At 41.8% G+C, this 26517-nt stretch overlaps 1 protein-coding gene across 9 annotated transcripts in view; it reads left to right on the plus strand.

Annotated features, from left to right (window-relative positions):
• Positions 1-26517, plus strand: part of LOC138198836 (myosin IXB) — a 53845-nt gene that overhangs the window by 7542 nt on the left and 19786 nt on the right. For all 9 annotated transcript variants that reach the window (XM_069150528.1, XM_069150529.1, XM_069150521.1 and 6 more), the window contains exons 2-6: positions 11180-11400; positions 11590-11809; positions 12221-12730; positions 22904-22998; positions 25648-25710. In XM_069150528.1, coding sequence (XP_069006629.1) covers positions 11243-11400; positions 11590-11809; positions 12221-12730; positions 22904-22998; positions 25648-25710 — 1046 coding nt within the window. In that variant the 5' untranslated portion in view covers positions 11180-11242. The remainder of the gene's footprint in view (positions 1-11179; positions 11401-11589; positions 11810-12220; positions 12731-22903; positions 22999-25647; positions 25711-26517) is intronic.

The raw sequence follows: 26517 nt of genomic DNA on the forward strand, positions 1-26517 counted from the left end.
CATTTTAGCACTTTGTTTTCAGCATAGGGGTTGAACTCTGTGTCCCAATGTGCTGACTGCAGCTTAGTCTCACTACTGGATGCCTGAACTAGAGCTGTGGAGAGTGACAAGAGAAGTGAAAGAGAAAAAAGAAAAAGCACGGCAGAGTACAGACTAGGGAGGCACAGACGGGGAAAGAGACGGAAAGAAAGTAACCAGCTGAGGGTTGAAGGAGAAAGAGATGGAGCAGGAACAGTAGACCTTGGCTATGTGCTCGCTGTTGGCTGAGCGCCGCTCTGTTCTGTTTGTTTTTGCTCTATTTTTACCGCCCAGTCTGACTCCGGTCACTGATGAATGACTCCATATGTAAGTTACATTTCATCTAACAGAAATCATGCAGGATGTCTGGCCCAGGTGGGAGAGGGGGAGTGTTAAGAGACATGATGTGATCCATAAAGGAGAAAAGAGAGAGACAGTAGAAGAAAAGGTTTTGCCCTTTTGGAAAATAGCTTTTTACTCCAAACTGGGTTTCTTATAATGTTCATAAGTCAGTTTTGTTCTTTCCTTAAGTTGTCTTTTAAAACAATGTAAATGGGTTAATTTAGAAAACGTTCATCATAAGCCCTACATATTAGAACAACATGATCCTTTCTCATGTTGCTGTGTAAATCTGCCAGGCTAGCCCTTCATCATCAAGACAACACAGGGAGGATGCTTTCAATAGGTCATACTCACTACAATGGATACAGTATACCATATATTAGATTAGCTTTATTTCCTTCTGTTAATTACACTTCCTTTCCAACAAACTCTCTATACTTTGTCCCCTTGCCGCTCTTTATCCCACTTTCAAGTTCAAACTAAGGTCGGAGCATGTATAAAATGTTAGATGAGTATTACTACTAACATTGAGGTGTTTCGTAGTTGGGTGAGCATTACATTGGCGCTGCTTTGAGCCTCCCACAATTAACTTCTGTCATAGCAGAGAAAACAGGCTTTAGTCTGTATTAGCTTAGTTAGACCCAAGTTTCTTTCAGCTACCTGGTTTGTATACTTCCCAGTATGATCAGTTTTGGCATCAAGAAAATGGCATTGCACCCACCTGTCTAGACTTTTTTTTTTCTCTCTCTTCTCAACAAAGAAAAGTGCGCGTCTGCATGTGGCATGTGAATGGGCGGTGTGAGTAAGGGATTTTAAATAAGTATGTAGTTGGTGGAGTGCAGTGACTATTCTGGTGTTACAATAGAGTCATGTGTTTGGGAAGTGTTTTTAGTGCCGGGTAGCCCACATGAGTGAGCGTGTACAATAATCCCCTCTGTCTGCCTCCTTCCCTTCGCTTCCTTTTTCTCTTCTTCCCGATTTGTGCCTGCAGCTGCCCCACATCTCCAGATGATGCACTGTATGTTTGTTTGTGCTTGTGAATGTGGTTTGTCACGCTAAACGGGAAGGAAGTGTTTCCTGACCGTCCCGAGCAGCCGCTGTTTACCTACTATCAAATGCATTTTATTTTAGAATCGTCTTCTTGATGCTAGAACGGGCACATATCTTTTTTGAAACTGATTAAATATACCAGGTGTGGACACAATAATATAAACATGCTCAATGCAACCCAGTCCAATAGCCACCTACTTTTGCAGTGTTTCACTTCCATTTTAAAGGTAAACCAGTCCAACTCAGAATAATTAATATGAACTCTGGTGAACTCCATGCTTCGCCACTTAAATCTCACCAAATCCGTGTCCGTGTATCAAGACCAATTGAACTCCAATAACTCAAATAATGACATTTTGTGAATGGGGTTGCTGGAGGTGTCAGCAAACCAGTCAACAAATGTTTTTTTCTGATTCCAAATTGGCATTTTTAGATGGCTTATTTGTCTGACCAACAACATTAAAGCCCAAATATATTTAGTTTAGTATTACAGCAAATATTCTGTTTTGAGGGTGGAAGCAGTGTGGTTTTGCTTCTTTTTTTTTCCCTTGAAAATGAATTGATTATCAGGATTTTTGGTATAATAATTTTCCATTTGCCATCTAATTGGTTAATATTGATTCTTTCAGCTGTCTGCTATGGTCTGACATAGAATCAAACATCAAAGAGTTTTACAAAAGCAGAATTTATTGGAGATTTTACTGGTGTTGATGTTGTTTTTTTCCACCCCATAAATGTCTGTAATACTAAGGAAGAATACGCTTGTATCCTACATGTTTTCACGGTACTTTATTTGTCCGCTGCTGGTCTAAACTACTCTCTTAGTCCAACATGGCTGAGATGACCAGTCCAGAAGACGCTCTGGAATCTCCTGTCACCACCTACCAGCGTGGAATCCCGAACCAGCCAATCACACTGAGCAGAGCCTCCTGGGATGCATTAAGTCAGACATGCTATGGCCTCACTGGTCTGGTGTATTTCATGTGGACGCTGCTGCTTTGAATCTAGACTTTCAGCTTGTCATGCTGATTGAAAACATATATTTCTCTACACCGGTTGCTATGCATCTTTTCATCCCTGTATTAACCACTGGATGAAAGAACTTTGGGACTTGGATCTGTGCAAGGCAGGCGTTCAAGGTTGGAATTGTTTTTAGGAAAAGTTTGCATGTATATTTGCATTGGGCTGTTGCAGCTCTCTGCAAGAGGTTGGATAAAACACAAAACATGAACTCAACACTAATAATTTGTGTTTCATTCATTCGTGGTTCTTTGATGGCTTCTCTACTCTGCTCACTGGACCTTGCCCTCTGTTCTGACTGACTGGGCGACAGAATAGTAAAGAGGTTTTATATGTAAATGAAAAACACCAGGGCATTGGTTGTTGTAAGCCGGGTTTCTTAAAGATTGTGCTTCTCCTCGCCCCTCTGCTCTCTGAGGCTTGGCATCTGGACTGAGTTATAAACCAGCAGTAATAAGTGTTTGGCCTTGGGGACCAGTGGGGGGTGGAAGGGGCGGCGTTGGAGGGTAGAGTCGGGGGAGATTCTGTGATATGACAGGGAGAGATGGAGGGAAAGGGGCACAATTAAGGAAGCCGTTAAAAACACAGCAGTACAGCTGAGGCAGACGGGTGGTGAGACACGGGGGAGTAGAGGAAGGCTATACCGAGGCCTCTTGGATTACTGACCTGCTGTGAAATGTACATAAAGTAAGAGTTCATAAAGCTGTGGCTAAAAGTTCGGTTGGATTGCCTCGAGCAACAACAGAACAGACTGACATGTGGAGCCTTATAGGAGTAATACAGCCTTGGCTTCAAGTTGCTTTTATATGAGGTTGTCCAGTGTGCTTGCAACCCGCCCCAGCTGTTGATGTTTACCCTTCTCGCTTGGCTTGGAATCGTGTGAATGATACGAGGTCATACCTACCTCCAAGGGATGTCAAATGAACAGCAGCCTGCTCCAGTTTGTCAATAAATGACTCAGACATGTGATATTGGAAGTGACCGATCAATGCGGTGCACTCAGATGACCATGTTATGATTGATTAGCATTGTCCATCACAATTATGGTTATTTATTTGGCCAGACAGCTGGCAAGGTTACTTTTAGTGGTGGCATTGAAACTACGCAGTCACAAGAGCGAAATCAAATAGTATTGTTCCTCACTCATAGTTTGACATAAATATACGATCTCTAATAATGCTGTCTCTGCTCTTTTATGTTCCTTTCGAGGCAGCTTGCTTGTGGCAGGGAAGATAACTTTGACCGTGATCATGGGCTCTACGTTGAATGAATAGGGGAATATCATCAAGTCAAAGACTGGATCCCTGTGGCTCCTCTCTCCTTTATCCTCTTCTTTAGACGGAGGCAGCAGATGCTCCTCAGCTCTGGTTTTATTGTTCATGGCTGGCTAGCCTGGGAGCTGACTTAAAGACATGGGGGAGGAGATGAGCTTTTAGTGCCCCCTTTTCTTCTTTTTCCTTCACTCTCTCTTCACAGTTCCCTCTCTATCTGTGTTTGTCTTATAGAGCCCAGTTGGTGTCTGTTGGATGAGTTAATTCCCTGATTGAGGTTTTGGTCCCTTTAAACAAAAGGCTGTATCTTTGAATAGGCCACATGGCTCTAGTGGGAGGGCTCTGAACCATTCACAGCCATTTTGGGTGCAACTACACGTCCTATAGAGCCTCAACCCTGAGGCTGATTTACCACCACTCAGCAGCAACAGGAGCAGTCTCTCTCTATCACGCAAGTCCGGAGTGCATTTATGAATCTCTAAGAGAACATAAGCCAAAAACCACAGGGAGAACACGTACAAAGAGGTGCACACACACAGATTGAATCTGTACTTCCCTTGCTTCTGTCTCTCATTGTGCCCAGAGGACAATGCTGCCTGCTTTGGCAAAGAGCCAACTCCTCTCATCTCCATTAGGTCATGCAGAGAGAGTTGTAGTGGTGATGGATACCTCAGTGGCCCCCAGCTCCACTTTCCCTGGGGAGAGGAAAAGAGCTTGATCTACAGCAATGCAGCCAGAAACACAGATGCAGCCTGGTAGGTAGGTAGACCTGTGGATTTTAAAATATTTGAAGGAAAACAAAATGGTTACAGTTAACTTCAACACAGCTGCTCACATTGTTCAACTTTCCCACCTCACAAAGCCCTCAGCAGATCAATCACTGTAAACACATGCTGTCAGAACAAGCACTGTGTAAAAGTACAGAGCATTTTTTTTTTAAATTCACAGGGATGTTTAAAAGTTTCCCAAACATACCACAGTTATACAGGTGTACAATAATCAAAAGAGAAAATGTGTTGATTTGGATTGAAGTTGTTGATTCATTGAAAAACAAAGAGCTCAAAGTCTTGGTAAAACGATACATAGCATGCCTAAACAGTTTTTCCAAAAGTAGTTTCATTACATTTCATTTAGCTGACGCTTTTATCCAAAGCGACTTACAATAAGTGCATTTCAACCATGTGGGTACAAAACCCAGAACAACAGGAATCAAGAAAATACAATTTCTTCAAGAAATGATTAAAACATTTTATATTTAAAGCTACTTGTGGAAGGTCGACATTGATAATTTATACCATTAACACTGAGGTTGTTAGTGTCTCTTCCAACAGTACAGAAGTTTGGTTTCATGTTGAAGCAGTCAGACACTTTTTTTTTCTTTTGTTGGAAATGTGATTACATTAAAGCTCCAGTCACAATTAGTGGTCCACTTTCAACTGACTTGCTCATCATAGGCGAGTCAGAAATGTCTCCTTTACAAAACACTCACGATGGGAAGTGTAGCATTTACTCATTAGACAGTGTCTACACAGGATACGTTCAGGTGTAGTTCTGAACTGTAGGTCACCCATGGTTTGGCAGCGTTTAGAGCCTAATACACAATCACTGTAGTTACATGCATAAAACACAGGAAAATAAACTTGAAGCATAGGAAAACAGGGAGATGTAGAGCTGCCACGCCACCGGTGTTGACAGCTGAAGGGATTTAAATAAGAGCATATCTCTTCTGTGAGACTTGATTGAGACAGACAACTGAAAAATGGAGCTGAAGTGCTTTTCATGTGGATATGGCCTTCGCCTTGTCGGTACAAAGCTGGGTCCTCCAGAACAAAGTGGAAGAGATTACTGTTGCTTTTATCAGTCACGGCAGTATTTTATATTAAATTGAAAGCTCTTGCTGTTAGAACAGCTCTTCCAGGGACCCTGCATACCTCCACAAACTGAAAACTAATGGAGTCAGTGTTTGGTGTTTAAGAGTCCAGACTCACTTCTCTTGACCCCCCTTTTTTCCCACTATCTATGTTGTGTTATTTGAGCAATAACTTGGTAGTGCACATAATGCTTTATACTTATAATGCAGAGAGACTTCTGATTATGGCTCTGTTTGGCACTGCTTATGTTTGAAACATATTCCTTTATTCTCATTGTTTTACTTAATAGTTTAAAAAAAAGATGAGTCATGAAAAATTTGACCTGTGTTGCTAATTTATCATTAAGCATCTATGTGTTCCCTGCCTGACAAATGTATGTATACTGTTGGGTATATATTGTGTAGATAAGGTCGTTTTGTTTTGTTGTTATCACAATAATTTATGGTCATTTCTTAACAATTCAATATGTTTTTGATTTTTTTTTTTGTTGTTGAAATTTTCCAAATAAATAGTAGAGTTACATGTGTGAATCTAAAGATGGTTTACATGAATGTTGGTGGAAATGTGACCATTTTGTGGAGACTGACTGCTGTCATGGTCATGTCAGTGTAGTTGCGTCCATGGTGGGAGCGGTTTTGTAGCCCTGACTCATGAGATTCATCAGGCGCCCTCCTCTGACTTCACTGGAATGCTGGGAGTCACTACATGTTTGGAGCACACTCAGCTGACATCACGTCTTGCCTCCTTGTGGATCTTCCGATGTGTATGTTGTGAAGCATACAGTCAGGGAGCGACGAGAGGAGGGGGAAAGAGAGTCAACAGTACAGAGGGATGGCTAGAGTATTCCATTTCAAGTTCGTTGACCCTGTGTGTGTCATTGGGTCATTCACTTCCTGCCACATCAGAGTCAGTCAGTGTTGTCTCACCACTGACTGGTTGCTGTTTGTACACTCTACATATATATATATATATATATGAGTGGGAGTGTGTGTGTCAGTCTTAGGAGGTCCATTAGGAAGAGAATTTACTGTCTGTAGCAGACTAACTAAGAGGCTAACTAACACTCAAGGCTTTCACACATCTCTTCGTGAGATCATAAAACACTACAAGTGTCCATATAAAGGCAAAATATTTCTTTTCTCTCGACACTAATTGGCACTCGAGACTAAGAATCGCTCCTCCTCCTACTCCTTTTTTCTCTGGGTGGAGCTTTTTGTGATTTCTTTGAAAGACTCAGGAGAGTGAGTAAGACCTGATTGTCTTCCTTCACTTTTGCCAGTGAGTGTCACACAAATTCCTGTCTCATTGCAAACTCCACCTTTAGTTGTGATCAAGTACTTGTTTTATGCAGCTACCCTTTCCCTTTGTCACAGTGGTATTTACTTTACTTCATACCTACCTGCTTGTGTATACTGTTACTCTTTTAAAATGGTGCTAGTCAGAAACATAGCATTTAAAATGTACCTTTACAGTCGGTGTAAATCAGGAAGGCTCCGTTACATATTGACCCCCCCAGACGACTGTGTAAGGGTTGCCCTGCAGTAGAGCACCTAAAATCGTTCTGTACATGAACATGTGTGGTCTAAGAAATAGAATACATAAATATTGGAGGTACTCCTTGTAAGCGGTGGGGTGACCTAACCCTAAATATCTGCCAAAGGGGGGTGATTAAGTGCTATTTGCACCCACCACGATTACTAATTAATGCCTCCCTCTTTTTTTTATGTTCATCAAATTAAAAGTACCAGTGCATTCATATAAAGTACTCATTTTAATCCGTGTTTCCTGATGCAGCTGTATTTACTTCTTTTCACTTCAAACATCAATAGGTAAATTCCCCAGGGTTAGTCAAACTTTTGCATACTAATAAATAAGCTGCCTAACAGTTGTTATGTCGTTTATTTCCTCGCATGCCCGAGTGGTTAGGTGGGATGAGTTGAGGGAGTTCAGTGGGGATGGGCAGTAAGACATGTCTGGTTTAAGGAGCTTGTTAGTTTGGTAATGCCTCCTCCTGCCCAAAGCAGTTAAACAGATCCCTCTCCTCTCTCAGCTGTACCCCTCTGCTCTTGTGTCAACCCCCAGTAAGCAGCTAAAGTTCCAGGCTAAGTCTGTTCAAAGCAGACAACACCGAATCTTATCTGTGGAATGCTCGGCCTCGTCACAGAGGATCTCCTCTGCAGGGAGGAAGCTGTATTATCTCAAAGCCTCTGTCTCCTGAGACCTCTCTCTTTTCTATCTTACTCGATGTTTACCTTTCTCTCTTCGTCTCTCCCTCTGCCGATCTCTCTTTTCTCGGTCGCTTCCTACCTACCTTCAGCTTTTATTCTCTCTGCGCAGGAACATCTTTGCATTCTTTCACACAGATAGTGTAGCTTTTATGTTTGCTCTTTTGAAGCAAGTAAAGCAGCTCAGGAGTTAAAGTGACAGATTTAAACCAGACAGAACTCATGATGGAGGATAATGATGATGCTGTCCTTTGTGGTCGCTGCAGTTTTGCATGCTTTGGCATTTTACAGGCTTGCATGTTTTTGGGACTGTGGTCAGCTAGTCTGGCAAAGGCACAAGCTCATGAGGCTCAAGTTGCTCTATTTTTCCTCTGATTCTCTACTGTGACCTAGATCACTCCAGAGTTGGCTTTGTTAAGATATCTTTGTTGTTGTATTCTTGTATTATTGTCTTTTTGAATGTGTTGAACAACTAATTCCAATTATATATACAGCATAATGCTTTTTTATGGATGTGTACAAACAGAAACTTAAACAGACATATAAGGCTCATTCATCATTGAGGAAAAAAGAAAAGTGTATGTAAAACAACAATCAATTAATTCAATTCTTATATTGGACAAATACCCAACCAGTTAGTAGGAGCACCCTGCTGTTTCATTTGGTATGTCTTGTAAGTTAAATAAAGTTAATTACTTCTAAACATGGGTAAGATCTTGTGAATCACAGATAGATAATTTTGCACAGGATAGAAATTTGATTTCCTCTTATACAAACTAATCACCTAATTTTACACAATTAAATCAATTTGGACACTGGAACCTTTCATTAAAAACAACTATTAAAATGGAAAAATTGTTGGTTTCATAATACATTCAAGATCTTTTCCCGAGGCCTGCTTATTTTGGACATCTTCCAGACTATAACATTTTTAAATTTTTCAAATCAAGAAAATAAACTGTCTCCGCTTAAATGACAAAAGTGATAAACTATAGTCCTCTGTGCTTACAGGACTCGACCTTGGATCAGGTTACCAAAGCAGTGCAGTCTGGCCGCCATGCAGCCATTTAAACCGGGTTTCTGTTTCCCCAAGGGGGGCTCACAGTTTACACAGCATGCATTACTGATGCAAAGCCATGCTACACAATCTATCATTAGACCAAGCCTTACCCAACCGCTGTCTGTGTAACTCACACTCAACTATAGATTACAGTTTAGAATTACATTTTGTGACATTAACCCTGATTATATTCGTTTGGCTGCAATCCAGCTGGATGTTACACCGAATCAGTCCTGAAATACCTCCGCATTATTTCAGCGCTGTTGGAGTTGGCTTTAAATGACCCCGTAATGACAGCCAGTGTTTCTGCTCGCTGCTGATGATGCAAAGCTGTCATCATGCCAATCTGTCAAAGTAACCACAGCAACTGACACCATCGGTCATCTGGGTGTGAGGTGAAGTGAACCTGCAGTTGCCATCGTACGATGACTTGAATACTGATTACAGAGTAGTGTTAGCCCTACATGGTTTTGTACTGACGTTACTGTGCAGTCAATTGTGGTGTAGAGAACTGCTACTTATACACAGATGAACCCAACTGTTCTGTGCAGGTTGCAGAAAGATATGTTGATTAGAGTTATAGATTGGTACTTAAGGTTTGGTTTTCTTTAAAAGAACATGAGACCGTGTGGCGCAAACATCACCTAAAGTTCATCATGCTATAAACTCTTACTCACCTTTTACATAACATTGTGTAAAATATGTAGGCGAGTCTCTTCCGTTTTATACAAGCTTGTGTAATATAACCTTATTAATGCTGGTATTAACCTTCCATAACTGACTGTCGTATGCTATGGAGAGCTGGGAGTCAGCAGGTTTTACTGATAAGGTAATGAAGTTTTTTTTTCTATTTTATTTTTTTTCCCGGATGACACCCAGAATACTACAATATAATGTAAGGCGTGAATGCCAGTCATGTTAGAAGTTTGCTTGATTTTTTACTGTTGTTTAGTTCATAAAAGAGCCTGCTGCATCTGATAGGCAGCTTCACTTCGCTGGGGAAGTCAGAGATCTGCGTAGTGAGGACTGAACAAACCTCTACTTTGTTCTCTGGTGTGCTCGGGGCTCTGTATGCTTGTAAGAACTTTTGTGTTGTACTTTGCCAGGCAGAGAAAATCAAGTCATTAATGGATGCAGAAACGAGTGGTTGTGGTGAAAAGCTGTTGATGTTAATTACTGCTGCCACCAAGTTCTACATCACAACTACAGCAGTGGAGCAAATAGTGTGCAGTCATTACACCATTTGTGGTTTACCCAAAGTGTTGTCTGTTTTTTGTGTCTCGGTTGCTATCACTGAACGGAAGGGTTGAATTTCTCTGCAGCATCTGCTGCTGCAACTTCTGGTAACATTTCAAAGACATTTAGATCGGATGTGACAACAATGTGCATCTGAAGGCTCCAGAAATTTATTTTGACCTACTCCGATGACTGAAGTGTATTTTCAGATGGGACGGAAACCACAAACTAAAAAGTGGTTGCATTCACTCCTTTCAGGCATTAACTTTCTCTTAGTCAAATATTCCAAGTTAGTTAGTTTGTATTCACACCACATATAGTGTTGATAATTTGTCATGATGAGTCACATGTTAAAATTTAAGTAATTTTCTCCTGACCTATTTTCTTTTGTCACATCAGCTGCAGAAAAATGTATTTGATGTTCACTTTATGAGGTGAAGATTTAAATGTTGAGGTGTCATTTTAAGCCTTTTAAGGGGGACTGAGTGCAGACTGATGATTCAGGCCCTGTCTCAGGTGTCTCATCTTATTATCCTCCTGCTCTTACAGCACAGACAACCATTTTAATGTTCCATCATTTTATGATAAACTACTGATTGCAACAAAACAGAACTCTGTTGATTATTCATTATATTAAGGCCAATGACCCATCAAACGCTTACATTTACCTTTATAGTCCTCTTTTTTGGCTAACCAGAGGCACCTCTGTAGCTGCATATATATTATGTTGAGTGAGGTTTCAAGGGTCAAATATCTCAGATGAGCTTCACAAGTGGTTTGAAACTTTGTTTAAAAATGAACTAATTTGTTTGCATTTTAGAATGCTTGCTCAGAGCTGTAGTGAATCATTGTTTATGCTTTTAGAAAGCTGAAATGCTTTATACTAGAGAGCATTCCTCATCTGGGTCATCTTACTGTTTTTCTACAGGCTTAAGACCTGTGTCAAATCCTAAAATACGATGGGTCATTACTGGCGGGACCATCAGTCTTCTCCCAAGCCTTCATCTCAAATGCTGCCCCTTTATCAGTGTGGGTTAATAAACAAAACAAATATTTGTTTCTGATCAACTAATCTGTCATCCTCAGGTGCTGCGTGGTGAGAGCGAAGCAGTGGGTGCGGCATGCTGAGGCCACTCCCCCTGGCTCAGGATGAGTGTCAGAGATGGCGCTGCCAACATGGCAACGAATGCAGGTGGAGGAGGAGGGGGAGGTGGGCCAGCTAGCCCTAACGATAACGATGGCCGCTCATACCTGCTTCAGATCTATCCACGGTTGGCTGCCCAGAACTCCACCTGCTGCAACCTGAGGTGAGTGTCCCTCAATGTTACACCTGGGCAATGCAAGCATCAAACCTTTAGCTTATATGTTAATGGTTAGTTAAGTTTCATCATAATATTTATTATATGCATGATATATAACAGTATTTCAAGCAGTGGAACAATTTCAATTTTCCATTGATAAGACTTCTTTTAAAATGACTTTGATCTGCTCATCAGAGTGCAGAAGGATGCGACAGCATCCTCGGTGATCTTGGACTCTGCTACGGCACTGGGGCTGGACCCTGGCCGCCTGTATGTGCTGGCAGAGGTGAAGGAATGCGGTGGGGAAGAGTGGGTACTGGAGGCCGGAGATTTGCCAGTACAGAGGTTTCTGCTGTGGCCTCGGAAAGCCCAGGAGCAACACCCCCAGAGCTTTGGCTTCTACTTCTTACTGCAGGTAGAGTTGACAGCACACCGTTCACTTTATAGTCAGGTGCAGTGAATATGGACCGCTCAGAAAGTCCTTCTGACTATTGCATTGTGCTTCCTTCTGCTCTCCCTTCCTCTTTGTTGCTATATAATCCAGAAACAAAAGCAAGTAGTAGACTTCGAGACAATAAGTTGCACTCTAATGATGGAAAAAAAAAATAGCAAAGAAGGCAAGAACAGTAAATTAGCCACAAAGTATCATTTCCCAGCACCACTTGTAACCGCAGCATGTGTGAGGTAAGTGCCATTTGGGCCTGCTCTTAACCATTTTGACTTGTTTTAAGACATTTAAACAGCCCAGGAGATTTGTCTCAGAATCATTGTTTCAGTTTCAGCAGTGCTAATACAAGTTTTTTTCTTTCCCTTTTACTTGATCCAGGAGAGGAATCATGATGGCTCTATCCATTATGTCCACCTCCCGACCTTGTCCAAGGAGCAAGAGGCACGGCGGCTAGCCGCCAGGGGCTTCCTTCCCCCTCAACAGGATGACTTTGCAGACCTCTGCAACCTCCCCGTCCTCAATGAGGACAGCATATTAGACAACCTGCGCATGCGCTTTTACAAGAAAAAGATCTACACCTATGCAGGCAGCATCCTCATCGCGATCAACCCCTTTAAGTTCCTGCCCATCTACAACCCCAAGTACGTCAAGATGTACGAGAACCACCAGCTGGGCAAACTGGAGCCTCATATTTTCGCTATCGCAGACGTGGCCTACTATGCAATGCTCAAGAAGAGGGTCAACCAGTGCATCGTCATCTCTGGTGAGAGTGGCTCAGGCAAGACTCAGAGTACCAACTTCCTGATCCACTGTCTGACTGCGCTAAGCCAGAAGGGCTATGCCAGCGGGGTGGAGAGGACCATCCTGGGGGCTGGACCAGTCCTGGAGGTAAGATACTAACATGTGGGACAGCAGGGTTAAAACCATTTTTTTTTTTTTATGGTGTCTACTCCACCAGACACTTTACCTGAACAAGAATCAGTATAACTCACTGTGGCTCAAAGCCTAGTGATCAGTTGTGTTGAGGGCCACATTATTGCTGATGAAGAGTAAAGAAAGTGTTAAACTCTGTGGTATTAAAGCCATATATTCTTTTAGATAAGGACTCAACAAAAGAAAGAATAAAAAGAATAAAATGTAGTTAGTAAAACAATTGAGTCGCTACCAGGGACTTGTCTGTGCATTTCATCAGTCAAATAGAAATTGATCTCACATTATGGATGATTGTTGTAGCAAATCACATATCCATTTTCTGGCACTGGCTTCAATCAGGTAAGAAATGCTTTGCTCTTTTGATTAAGCCATATCCAATGGTGAGAGTGCTTCCTCAAAAGTGACTCGTGCTGTTGCTATGGCATACAAAAGCTCAGGCAGAGGATTCAAAATACAGTGAACTATATTCTGAGATTATTTTATGGTATAATATGTCTGTAGTTATGAACGATAAAACACTCCATTGAAGATTCTGATCCCATGCTGTACTGAGAAAATGTATTTTCAGGCTGCTGTGTGGGCTGAGCTAATGGAGCAGTCTAGGTGCAGTGTGAAAGACATGGCTGTCGACTAGTGGTCTACCTAGAAAGAAGAAATGAAAGAAGAAGAGCGGAAGTTGCTTTGTGAACCCTTTCATGTGAACTGTGGGAATCCAGATATAATAGGACAGTTTGTTGGTTTTCTATCTCTAAAAACTTTTAAGCAGACATGGATGTCTGGGTGTTAAGGGTGTTGATTTCAATGCAGTTTGGTCTTTTTGGATAGCTGACGATTTAATACCGTTGTCTGGATTCTGTTTTTTAGGTTAGGTAGGTTAAGTAGGTTAGGTAGTTACTTTATTAATCCCCAAGGGGAAATTACAAAAAAAAATTTGCCATAGGAATGAAGAATACCTAGATTTTATTTTGATTGTTGATCAAACGCTGATATGACTTTATTGCTGTTTCAGTAAGGTGACTGTTCTCCTCTTCCTGCTTTTTGCTCTCAGAAATTAGGTGCTTGTAGTGACTCGCTGTGTGCAACCGCTGACATGACAGAAAGAACAAAAACTACAACCAAACTGACACGTAAAACCTTTTATAAGTGACTGATTGATTGATAAGGCACTGGTCATACACTGTATGTATTAATAAATTAGATTATACTGGCAATACAATAATGGTGTGCAGGCATGACAGTAACAGGACATATGAACTCAGAACAGACATTGTGTCTCCTGTTATTAGCTGTTTGATTAACCACAGATTAACTGTCTCTCCATTACACAGGAAAAGGCCGTGTTGAACACATGAAAAAAACACCACCACAATACACATCTTCTCTTGACTCATGCATTCATAGTCCAGCCAACTTGATCATACTTTTGTCGTTTTTATTTGACCTTTCTGATCTTGTCAGCAGGTTTCACTTGTGTCAGCTGTAAAATAGAAAGTAGCAGTGAATAAATTGTGTACTGAATGTGGTCTCATCATTGAGTGAAAGTTTGTCTGTCTTTAAGGCCCCTGAGGGCATTTATATGCTACAGACACCTTCATATCCAGGACAAACTACAACTCTATGTTTGGTGACAAAACAACCCCACACAAATATGTGAAGAAAAGTAAATGTCTGTTAGCTCGAACATTGTTTTAATAACAATGGTTGCATTATGAAGGGTGAGCACCTACACAGTGTTGCTTTTGCTTGAGTTTAATCCTTGTACTACGTGGCAAAGCACAGAGTTGGCTTCACTTTGTTTAGTTTTCATGTAATGAGAAACGGGGTCTCCTCCACTTTCACATATGGAAGAATTTACCTCTGGTCAGACCTCGAGCAGCGTTATTATTGTGAAGTCATTTGCAGCATTCACATCCTTCACGTTCTCATACTCTCTTAAAAGCATGGTCCATTGTGAGTGTTGTCTCGCATTGAACTCTGTAGTGTAGGCCTCCATTACTGGAAGTTTAACTCGGCTTCTAATGTATATTTTCAACACTGTTGACTATTGGGCTGTCCTACAGTTTAATCTCTGCTGAATTAACCATAACACTGTTTGCATGTGTGGGTGCATGTATGTGACATACTGCAAGGTGAGAGCCTTGGTCATATTATGTTTTAGATTGCTTCCTGTCAGTGTTGTAGTCTTGTTTTATGTTTTTAATTTAATATATATGGAAGGAATAAAGATGAAAAAAGATCTAATGAATTTCTGCCTGAGGCTGCAGAGTTAGTATGAGACTGGGAAGCCCTCTATCTCAGCACAATCACCTAAATACCATGGAACCAAAAAGCAGATTTCCCAGTACTTGATTTCGGGTTGATGGCTTTCCTTGGTTTGGGGAACTAATGACTCTCAGCCCTGATCTGGAAGAAAAGCTCCTCTACATGTTTTTCAGTTTAATTTTGCAGTGATGTGGCTAAATATAGACTTTTACTCAGAAAAGCCGTATGTGGAATGTGGCTTATGCAAAGTATAAAATAGTGCTGAAAAATGAAAACCCCCTGATCTGTGAAAGTAAGGTCATTGAAACATGCAACACTTGGGAACAGAACAGAATTAAACAGAAGTTTGAGGGGGATTTGCCGCAAGTTGTCAGCTGAAGGCTTAATGCTAAGAATACAGGGTGTGCGGCTACAGTAAACTTCCAGGCACGGTGTGTTCATCTATCATGTCACGTCTCTATCGTCTCCAGACCGTCTGACTCGGTACCCGAGCTTTCACTCACAGAACTGCTGGTGCTTTCAGATGCATTTGAATAAGTGCAGCTTTGGTCCCTTGATGCGTGTCAGTCTGTCAGAGTCTTTGGTTCCGGACGGCAGATTGAGGGTAGAAGGGGGAGGCGATGGAGAGATTTTTTTCCCCCTCTATCAGCAGAGTTCTGGTCCCTTTGGCAGACACACTGCCACTCTGCCGTTTGCTCCCAGAAAGCTGTGTGCGTGCAAGCGTGCGTGCGTGCGTGCGCGCGCGTGCGTGCGTGCGTGCGTGTGTGTGTGTGTGTGTGTGTGTGTGTGTGTGTGTGTAGTCCAGAGCTGTGGTTTCAGGGCCAGACAGGGAGACGGGTTCAGCTTTTACTGGCCTGGTCAGTGGAGGAAGTGGAGATTGGGCTCATCATGCCAACGTACCTGGTTGAACAGCTGTGCATTTCCTCCTGGTATCATTATTGAATCTAAACATGCATTTTACTTAGAAACGTTTTTGCATCAGTGGGAGCTGTTGCCTTTATCCGCAGTATTAAGAGAACCTTTGTTTTAGTTGATGTGAAAGGATTCTGTTTAGCCAAATTCTGCAGCGTGCTCATAAGATGGCTGACATGAAATAAATGTTGCTTTACAGAGGAAGGTCCTCTAAACTTTTTCCTGCAGTTCCTCACCACCTCTTATGGTTCATTCCTGACAACTCCCAGTCTTGTATATAGCCTTTTATAGATATATATATATATATATATATATATATATCTATAAAAGGATTTTATCTGTTGTTTTTTTTTTTGCTGGTGGCAGCTGATCAGATTACAGTGGTGGAAAATGTGTGCGTGTGTGTGTGTGTGTGTGTGTGTGTGTGTGTGTGTGTGTGTGTGTGTGTGTGTGTGTGTGTGTGTGTGTGTGTGTGTATATCCTCAAGCTATAGGGGAGGTCTCCAGGCCTGGGTCACATTTTGAGGAGATGAGATCATCATTTGTGGTGCTGGATTCTGGCTGTGTACTGTGTTGCTGGCAGATTGAATGGCCCCAACCTGAAACCATTTGAGAAAGCTGCTGTCCTACTTAAGTGCGTTGTATCATGTCCTTTCTTCTGTATTCCATTGTATTCTATACATTTTCTCCCTTTGTCTTGAAAGTAAAGTAGGTAAAAGGGAGATTTTCTTTAATACTTTGTGCAGTCTGAACGCATGAGGCCTCTATCTGCAGAGTAGCTCACTAACTCCGAGGGCTTCACTTGTGAACTGGTTTAACTGGTTGATCCTCTGTTAAGTTACTCTCTCTGTTTTCTTATGCCTATTTGTTTGTAATGTCAGCAGGGCCAGCCTCTTTTTCAGCAAGTTGGCTCAACCTTTACGTGGAAGGCTGAATGTTAGAGATAGTTTTTGTGTGGGTTTTGCACCCTTGTAAATATTAAACTGGTTTATATCCTTGTTATGCTTTTGAGGAACATGTCTAAAAGCTGTCGTGAAGAAATTTTAGGACCTTAGAGTGATATAAAATGTCTAAAAAATGTTGAAAAATTGGCAACATTTTCAGAGTGGAATATAATATATCTTTAAAGCATGTTTCTTTATATGCATCTGCTAATTCAGGAATAGGATTTTTTTTTTTTTTTTTTTTAAGCCTGCAGTGCTTTCAGTGTTCTAGACTGTTTCCAGTCCATTCCAGCGGCATTCTGAATAGCTTTTATTTCAACATCAGAAAGAAGTGTATTACCGGTTAAGCCGCTTGCTCAGGATAAAAGCTTCTATTAGTCTTTCAAAGTCCTGCAAATCAACTTCCAATATGACCCCTTTTCTAATACAGAAGGATAGCTGTTTGGCAAGACATCCGTGAACATAATGTCGTTTCTTCCTCATAAACATGAAGCACTCATGGTGCAAGGTATGTTGCATGTCATCATTTATTTATTCTCTCATCCAGTTAGTCTAGTTGGTGAGAAGAAAATAATCTGGAAACAGGAAATAATACCAATAGGGTTTGTGGTTGTTGTTATGTAGGTTTAACCACATTATTAAAGGCTGACTATTACGTTTTACACATGACAGATGATCAAGTAAATTACATACGTTTTGTTATAGGACAGTGTGCATATGAATAAGCCATGAATGATGTGCTTTATCAGGTGACCAATTGGTGAGATAGTATATAGTGTTCTAAGTAAAACTTAAGGTCCTAGTTAAGTTGCCATTCCTGTTCAAAGTCCCCTGCCTCCTTCATGCCACTCTGTCTCACAGCTTCAGACAGGAAGTTCCTATCATCCGGAACCCTTTAACAGGAAACAGTTACGACACGGGAAGTAACAGCAGCAGTTCACTCCGCTGTTAGCTCAGAGCCTTGAGGGGTGCGGATCAGCCGGAGTATTGTATTGTTGTTCAGGAAGTGCAGAGGAGTAGCTGGTCATTCTGTCTGCTGATCCATTGTTTATCTCTTGCTTATGGGTAGTTTTTCAGGCTGGGTGGCATTGTGTTTGAGTCTGGGAAAAGCTGGTATTAGTGTGTTTAAGTCACTGTGTCATGCCCATGAGTCAATTGTCTTAAAAACACACCGAGATATACAGTATATAAAAAGGCCTTCGTGTAATCATACTCTTCAGAATATTATTGAAGAGCAGAACATGCTTCTCCTCACAGGCCATAGAGTACACAGCTTACATGTAGCTGCTGGCCACTTTAGGGTCTATTTGTGGTGCTCTGACCACACCACAAGCTGTAGTTTGATGTGGTACCCATCTAGACATGGGTGGAGCTGCTTGAAATGTCTCCGATCTGGTAAAACACCAGACCACAAGAAGAGCAAAATTGGTACTTGGAAACTTTATCCTAACTATTGAAACTTTTTACCTCTTCTCCATTTTTACTTATTGTTTTAACGGACCAAGAGAAGACTCCGGAGGGTGGGCGCAACTATTTAAACAGTTACTTTAACATCAGTGCTTTCTGCAGACTGCAAAATTGCTAACCCATGTTATATATATGTTGAATGCAAATATCAACCATTGTTTTCTATTTGAACAGCAAAGGTAACTATGAAAAATGATGTACCTTGTAAAAATAAACATAATCTTACAGATCAGAAATTTGGATAAGATGTAATACAGGAAATGAGAGGTTCAGTTTCTTATTAAGTTCAGCGGCCTCTCTGCAGGAGCTTCTCGATGATTGCCAAAAATGTTAATACTGCAGCAAAGTTATAATTTGACTCCTTTATTGGTGCACAGTTACATGGTCCATATTGCCCCTGTGAGCTGCAGGAGTGAGTTATCCGTTGTTACATCACGCATGATGTATACTCACAATGTTGAGATGCCTGATGTTCAAGCTAAACGCACTTTAAAGATCAACATTGCTGAAATTCTTGCATGAGATAAATAACAAAGAAGTTGCATGTTCCGGGTTCCTCCTGTTCTTAAGGTGATCTCTGCTGCACAGTGACTCTGTAACTACATGACAAATGTTCCTGTTTGCAGATTCACTTTGTCTGTGCTTCTGTGTATGCGTCAGTAGTTTTAGATGTTGTACCTACGATTTTGATGACTCTGCAGTTTATTATGAAACTAAAGTTGGGCCAAGATGGTTGGACTTGCTGCCATGTGTAACTGGAGTTAATGCACTTCTTTGAACTTTGTAGTTCATAATGAGGTGTTTACAATATTCTGTTAATCCCTTGCGCAGTTGGGCAAAAGCATCATCATTTCCTATAAAGTTAGTTCAGTAAAGTGTCTGATCTGCTTTCTAGTCTTCACTAATAAAAGCAATAATCTATTCCAATCAGCTACTGCATACTGAAACAATTATAGTTTTTTTCTCCGAACCACTGCTTTATTTCCACCATGCTGCGTCATCCAAAACAAGTTAGTTTGGTTCTACTGTAGTTGATGTGGTGACTTCCTTCCTGCTTTTTCATGACATCATTGACTGTCTTCTATGTGCAAATCTGTAAATCGTTTAAGATTTCAACTAACAATTGTTGTCATTGTACATTCATCTGTCGATTTATAAAGTAATGAAAATCATGCTTGTTTTGTCCAAGCAACAGAGCAGAGGTTGTGACAATAGAACGACCAAATATTTGCCATATTTGCTTCATGAATGACTGATTGATCATTTTAGATCACATGTAAACCATCTGCAGTGTGGCCACATCATTGTGTTCAAGGCTAAAAGAAAGATATTTGTTTGTTTCTGACCTTCATGCGATGAATTCATGACGTGGCTCAGTAAAGCCGCACTCATTGGAAGCTTCGCCGTTATTGCAATGAAGCAACAGCCGCTCTGAGCGCCATTAATGGCAGTGATTGTACTTCAAAGAATCACTTCTTTGTTAACAATTCAGATGAGTTAAGCTTGAGGGGTTTAAGTGTAGTTGGTGGATATACTGACGGCTTGAAGCAAAGCCAAGCATAGAGGAGAAACTGTGTAGAGACGTGGTTGCATTTAATCACTGCCAACGACATGTGATCTCACCAAAGGATTTTTCACATTCAGGACAACAACAGTGATTATTTTGTCACTAAGTACCATCGGTGTTTAGCCTGAATGTTGCAGCCACCAGTGATTATGTAGGTCATTATCCTGCTGCTTGATTTTTCTGATTTAACCTGTCATCGACAAGTAGATGAAGTTTAGTTGGGCTTAAAGAACATGATTGATATTGTTGATAAAGATTTTGAAGCTCAGAGAGTAACTATGTCCGCAGGAGTTTGATTCATTTTTGCATGAGTGACTGCCGTTGTCCGTTGTGAATGTGGGAGCTGTCTTTGTGGCAGTTGGATTATTTGGAGTCCTTTGTGGGTGTATCCATGCTGTGGTGAGGTGTCAGTGTCGGGGCCTTGGCAGCTCCTGTGGAAACATTTAACTGGAGCTCTTTTGAGCAGCAAGACCTGAAAGGATGCTGCAGTTCTTCACTGTCATACCAATAGGACCTGTTACCAGTACGTTTTTACTGACCACATAGTTCTCTGTCTGTTTTTTTAGTAGCATGTTGAAGTATGCAAAAACTGGGGAAATATGACAAGTCTCAGGGCAGAGAGAGTTGTTGCCTGGGGGGTTGTATCTTGTATAAAACATCAGAGGGTTTAACTTTTTGTGGTTTCTTTGTTCATGTTTGTGCAAGTTCATACTTGACCTAATATTGAAGGTGGTTTTAATTATATAATTTTTTGTTGAGACAAACAACTCATAAACTGCACTATTTTAGAGACACTCCCCTAGCTTGGTTTGTAAGGAGAAGTGTGTGTGTGTTGGGGGGGGAGGGGGCTGGGCTGAATGGGGATGTGAGCTTTCACTCTGGTAGAGCTGGCTCAGTTCAAGTGGAAATGTACTCATGTACTTCTGCTCGCACAGAAAGAAATCAGATAAGACATCCTCATTTCATGAGATGTTCACTGGATATGCACACCTGCAACAAGCGCGTACGTACGTACACCCTACAGATTGATGAGCCCCCTCCCCTCTCTCTGTCTCACTTTTTTTCTTCCATAAACTCCATGAATGCAAACCCTATTTCGTAAGAAACAGATTAGACCACGTCGTTCCATGGACGCAGTTTGGCAAGCCGTTGGTCTTCTTCCTCATACCTGCTGAGCCTTCCAGCTAATCAGCCTGTCTGCTGCCGGGCATGCTTGAATACGAATGATGCTGTGACATGTTTAGAATTCCCTCCATGGTGCAGCGGCCTGGGCTTTGCAGAGATTTCCCAGGGTTTTGTACTCTTGGCTGCAAGGTTTGTGAAAGAGGCAGATCTGGGCACAGTGGGCAGCAATGAGCAGTGAGACGCTGTCAGCTCCTAAACACATTTACTGACCCCCTCACACATGGACAACTAGCAATGGCATTGTACTCTGTAAACACAGGAAAAAAAAAAAACCTGTTTTTTTATGTATTGGCATGCTAATCATACGTCTGAAGTACACAGACATAAAACTAGTGAAGTGGAGTTCTTGTGTAGTGTAAAAACACACATTCAGAACAAGAGAAAGAGAGAGTGGTGAGTGGGTTGGTAACGCCTTGTCTGAACATGTCAGAGTTAGACTGAAGATTATTCTGGTCACAGACAACTGAGCATCTCTTTCGTCATTCATCAACAAGTAACAACTGTTGCCTCACTTCCTTCATGTGTCAAAACTATTTTCAAAGCACATTCTGCTTTGCTGGTTTTAGTGCACTGACAAAATGAACATTGGTGCAATGTTATATCCGTGCAAAACGATTAAAAAGGTCTAATAGTACAATTAAAAGCAAGTGCAAAATGTAGCAGAAAAAATAGGTCAACGGTTCATCCTAAGAAATCCCCATCACACCCAGAAGGTGTGTGTGTGTGTGTGTGTGTGTGTGTAAGTGTTTATATGTGCCCCCTTTCTCTAATCAGCCCCAACATCACTGCATCAAATTCACCCTGCAACTGCTTTGGAAATACAATGTGGTTCCTATTTAACATGCACCGAGTTAACTTCCCCTGCGGTGGCCTTTTGTTGAGTGTGAGTGTGTGTCTGTGTGTGTATTTGTAACCATGTGAACATGCGCATCACGAAGACAAAAAAAAAAAAAGAGTGCTATTCTGTTAGCGTATCAATGCACTAAACGGGGCCCCTCAGTGAGGCCCGGCGGCTGGGCTCTCTGCGCCGCTGGCTGGCTCAGAATTAGCCTGAGGCCCGGAGAGAAGCTGTGGTCCCTTCGTGTTTCTGTTTCTGGCCTGACACTGTTACACAGAGGAGCTGTCCTAGCCTCATTTATCATCACTGACCTATGCTCTTTCTATCCTCATGCGCACACACACACACACACACACACACACACACACACACACACACACACACACACACGCACACACGCACACACACGCACACACGCACAGATATACACAGTGTGACCGCAGATGTTCACCCCATACTTAGACACCCCCCCCCCCCTCCCAGCACACACACACTCCTACTGTTTCAGCTGCTTTGTAAAAAACAATATTTCACCCCTGGGATATTCAGTTTCTTTGTTGTCGTGGAGATTTGTTGTTGTTTTTGTTGACTTCAGTAAGGGTAGAGATAGAGGTGCTTGCTTGAGACTAGCCTCCACTCCAGATTCTGTTAGTGCTCTCAAAAGCACTTCCTTATATGGTTTGAAAGTCAACACGGTTCACAGTTGAGTTTCAAAACGTCAACAATGAGCAGCAGGAGATTTAAACATTTTGGGAACATTAGTTGGTGCTACAACCGTTATTTATTCAAACAATCAACACTTAAAATCAAGCCTGATCTGTTCTTCTGTGCTGAACCGAAATTGTGAAAATGAAGACATATTAAAGATTTTGGTGGATTTGATGATGGACTGCATGTCGTTGGCTTTATTCCCTTTAACTGTGTGTTCCTGTCCTCTCCTCTCGTCTCTGTCAGGCCTTCGGGAACGCCAAGACAGCCCACAACAACAACTCCAGCCGCTTTGGTAAATTCATCCAGGTTAATTACCTGGAGAGTGGAGTGGTCAGAGGGTGAGTAATTAACACTGTGCATGTGTGTGTGTTTTTGTGTGTATGTCAGTGTGACTAACCACTCTAAACAAAGCCACATACAAAGACTGCTGTAAAAGACATGCTGTGATATTTACAAGATTGTCTCTGTATCCTCTTCCTGTAGCTTGTCATCAGGATCTTCTACCTCTCTAAAGCCAAATATCTTCCTCTTTACTCTTTTTATGGCTGGTCATGCGGTTCTTCCTATGTGCAGTGTGTATGTGGACTGAAATGTTCAACCACCAGCGGGTCCTTCCTTTTTCTCAGCAGTCCGACTCTGGTGAGGAGCTGCATCAAAGTCTAGTCAGCTGTGTCACTTCCTCATTTGCTCATCAGGAGAGGAGAACAGCTTTAAAATGGCAACATGTTGCACTTTGATTGTGGTCAAACTGAAAAACTGAAGGGCTGCATAAACCATTGAGTACAATGTTCAGACGAAGAAGTAACAGGGAGATATTTCTAACACTCGTGTATAAACAAAACTGACCGGTCCTCAAAATAAATTGTGATCTGAAACATGTAAATGCTTGTGGGCGACAGCTGCTCGGCTCCACAGCAAGTGGGCATCTCCAGCCCGATGATCCCCTCATGGCACCGGGTCTCATCATGCTCTATTGAATTACCTACCCAGAGAACGCTCTCTAATTCAGGCTGCAGAGTTTATTTTAGTCAGCTGAGGCTTTGTTGTGCTATAAAGTGAACTTTCTTAGACAAGGAACTGAAGAAAATGTCTGATCTACTCGAAGCAAACTGCCTCATAGTTCAGCACCACTGTTCATGCTAGTGTAGCTTTCTGCTTCTTGACAGTAAAAGACTCAGAAGGCCATCACAGCTCTGTTCTGTGTACTTAACAAAGGCTGCCTGTCTGTCTCTCCATCTCCAGTGGCAGCCATTCAGACAGTCAATAGAGGAGATTAACAACAGGGAGGCTGCTGCTCTGCAGACAAACTGACAGACTGGATGTTTTCATGCTCTCTCTCTCACTCTCTCTCTCTGTCTCTCTTTCTGTCTCTCTCTCTCTAGGTCTCTCTCTCGCTCTCTCTCTCTATCTCTGTCGCTCTCTCTCTAGGTCTCTCTCTCTCTCTCTCTCGCTGAGTCTCTCTCTCGCTCTCTCTCTATCTCTGTCTCTCTCTCTAGGTCTCTCTCTCTCGCTGAGTCTCTCTCTCTCTCGCTCTCTCTCTCTCTCGCTGGGTCTCCCTCTCTCTCTCTCTCTCTCTCTCTCTCTCTTGCCCTCTCTCTGGTTCTCTCTCTCTCTCTCTCTCTCTCTCTCTCTCTCTGGGTCTCTCTCTTGAGAGAATGATGTCTGAGCATGAACATGTAGTCTTTGTGTGTGTGTGTGTGTGTGTGTGTGTGTGTGTGTGTGTGTGTGTGTGTGTGTGTGTGTGAGACTTATGACTCCTTTCATTGATACTCTTGGCTTCTCTGTAATTTTACTAAGAAGCTCCAGTATGGATGAGAAGAAGTTATATTAACTTTTAGGGAGCTATCATATTCATATTTCCTGTGGTGGCCCTTCAGATTCTGACCTTATTGCTCAGACACCCCTGAAGATATATTTATAAAAATATAACTAGTATACAGTATATTATGTAGTAAATATATCACATTGTCTAACAGCACCATATACAGATCCCAGACTAGGTTCAGGTGTGAAAGAAGGTTCTCTGAAACAAATTCCATAAACAGGTGAAATACTGGACACTCTCACAATGACTTCAGATGCCACGTTTTAAGGACTCACATGGCCTGTATTTCTGTATATATTCATACATACTTGATGGCTGCCAGAGTTGCCTATAACTGGTGCATCAGTGTTTGAGGGTAACCTCAACTGAATTCCTGTCAGTTACTTAGGATGCGCCACAAGGCTTTGTCCTTGAAAACAAATACTTTATACGTATATATCTTAAAGTTGATTAAATAGTATTTTGTGGGTGTGATGTCCACAACAATTCACACCCTAACATCACAGAATGTAAACGAGCAGGTACATACAGCAGACGTATGAACTTTGTGTTGTTAATCCGTCTAATGCTGAAGTTTTAGTCGATGGACCCAACCATGTTTCTCACAGTGTGGCTCTATTCTTAGTGAGTCATGAGGACTGGCGTCAGGGTTGTTTTTGCTTGGCTGTAGAAAAAACAAATCTGACTTATAAAATCTGATTGAGACAACTTTATGGCCTTGGCCAGTAGAGTGGGTAAATACCACTGCTTTTAAAACTGCATATCTCGTGACTGCAGTGAAAGAGTACCTCTCCTTTATTCTGAGTCGGCTCAGAACCGCTTGGTTCACTCTCTGATTGTTCCATCTGCCCCACTTCCCCTCCCGCTCCTCCCCTCATTCTTTTAGTACCAGCCCACTTTCACATATGATCTGAAAACACACTCACACACGTGTGCACACACACACACACACACACACACACACACACACACACACACACACACACACACACACACACACACACACACACACACACACACACACACACACACACACACAGTCACACTCACACAGAAAGACAGAGCTGAATGACCTTTGGTGTTAAGTCATTCATCCTCTTTCTTGTTGTTCTCTTTCTCCCCTCCCCCTTCCCCGGTCACTGTGTGTCTCTCTGTCTTTTAGGGCTGTGGTGGAGAAGTACCTCCTGGAGAAGTCTCGCCTGGTCTCCAGAGAGAAGAACGAGAGGTGAGGAGCGAAAGGGGGGTCTTGACCCCTGAGCCCTGCCGACCTTCACGGGGCCTTCTGTATAAACATGAGGAGTTTCCCCGAGGAACCTCTGATGGCTGGATATGAAGTTCAGCTGAAGGCTTCAGACTTAATTCTTTGACTTTATATGTTCATCTGTCTAAACACTGACACGCCCACATGCACGCTAACATATATTCAGACAGTGTAGGTTGTTAACCCCCTAAATGCTGGTTTATACGCATCTCTTATTACAATTGGCATTACCTGTACATCCATAGTAAACTGAGAAATGTTACCCAGTGAATTCATTAACTAATCCAACACCCTGAATGTAACAGCAATAGATCACAATGATATTTTTAAAGCCATGTACGTGGTTTTGCCTAATTTAATGTGACCTCGTGAGTTAATGATCGACTGCTATCCAAAGAAAGAAAAGAAAAAAAATCACTTTCCAGCCTTGTCACCTCTGAGAGAGATGACCTCATGTTGCCGCTCACATCTTCGAGTCCTGCAGGTCTTTTTTACTCCCAACCACTAGACTGCTAGTCTGTTGCTACTTTTGTGAGTCATGTGCAAACAAATATTTGGGCTTTGGTAATTGAGAAGTTCAGTCAGACTGTTAGAGGAGTGAGCGAATCCTCTACTGTCGCATCGTTTGCTGTGTGACATGTTAGTGATGAATGAGTCAAAGAAAGAGACTGACAGTTTGATTATCAAGAGGTGAAACTGTTGCATCAATGAAAGCCATGAATAAACTTTACATTAATATAAAAGGATCCCCTGCTGGTTGTAGATACAGCA

Source organism: Embiotoca jacksoni, unplaced genomic scaffold (genome assembly GCF_022577435.1).
Source record: "Embiotoca jacksoni isolate LCO1_2020_lvr unplaced genomic scaffold, fEmbJac1.0.p SCAF_16, whole genome shotgun sequence".
Lineage (NCBI taxonomy): Eukaryota > Metazoa > Chordata > Actinopteri > Embiotocidae > Embiotoca > Embiotoca jacksoni.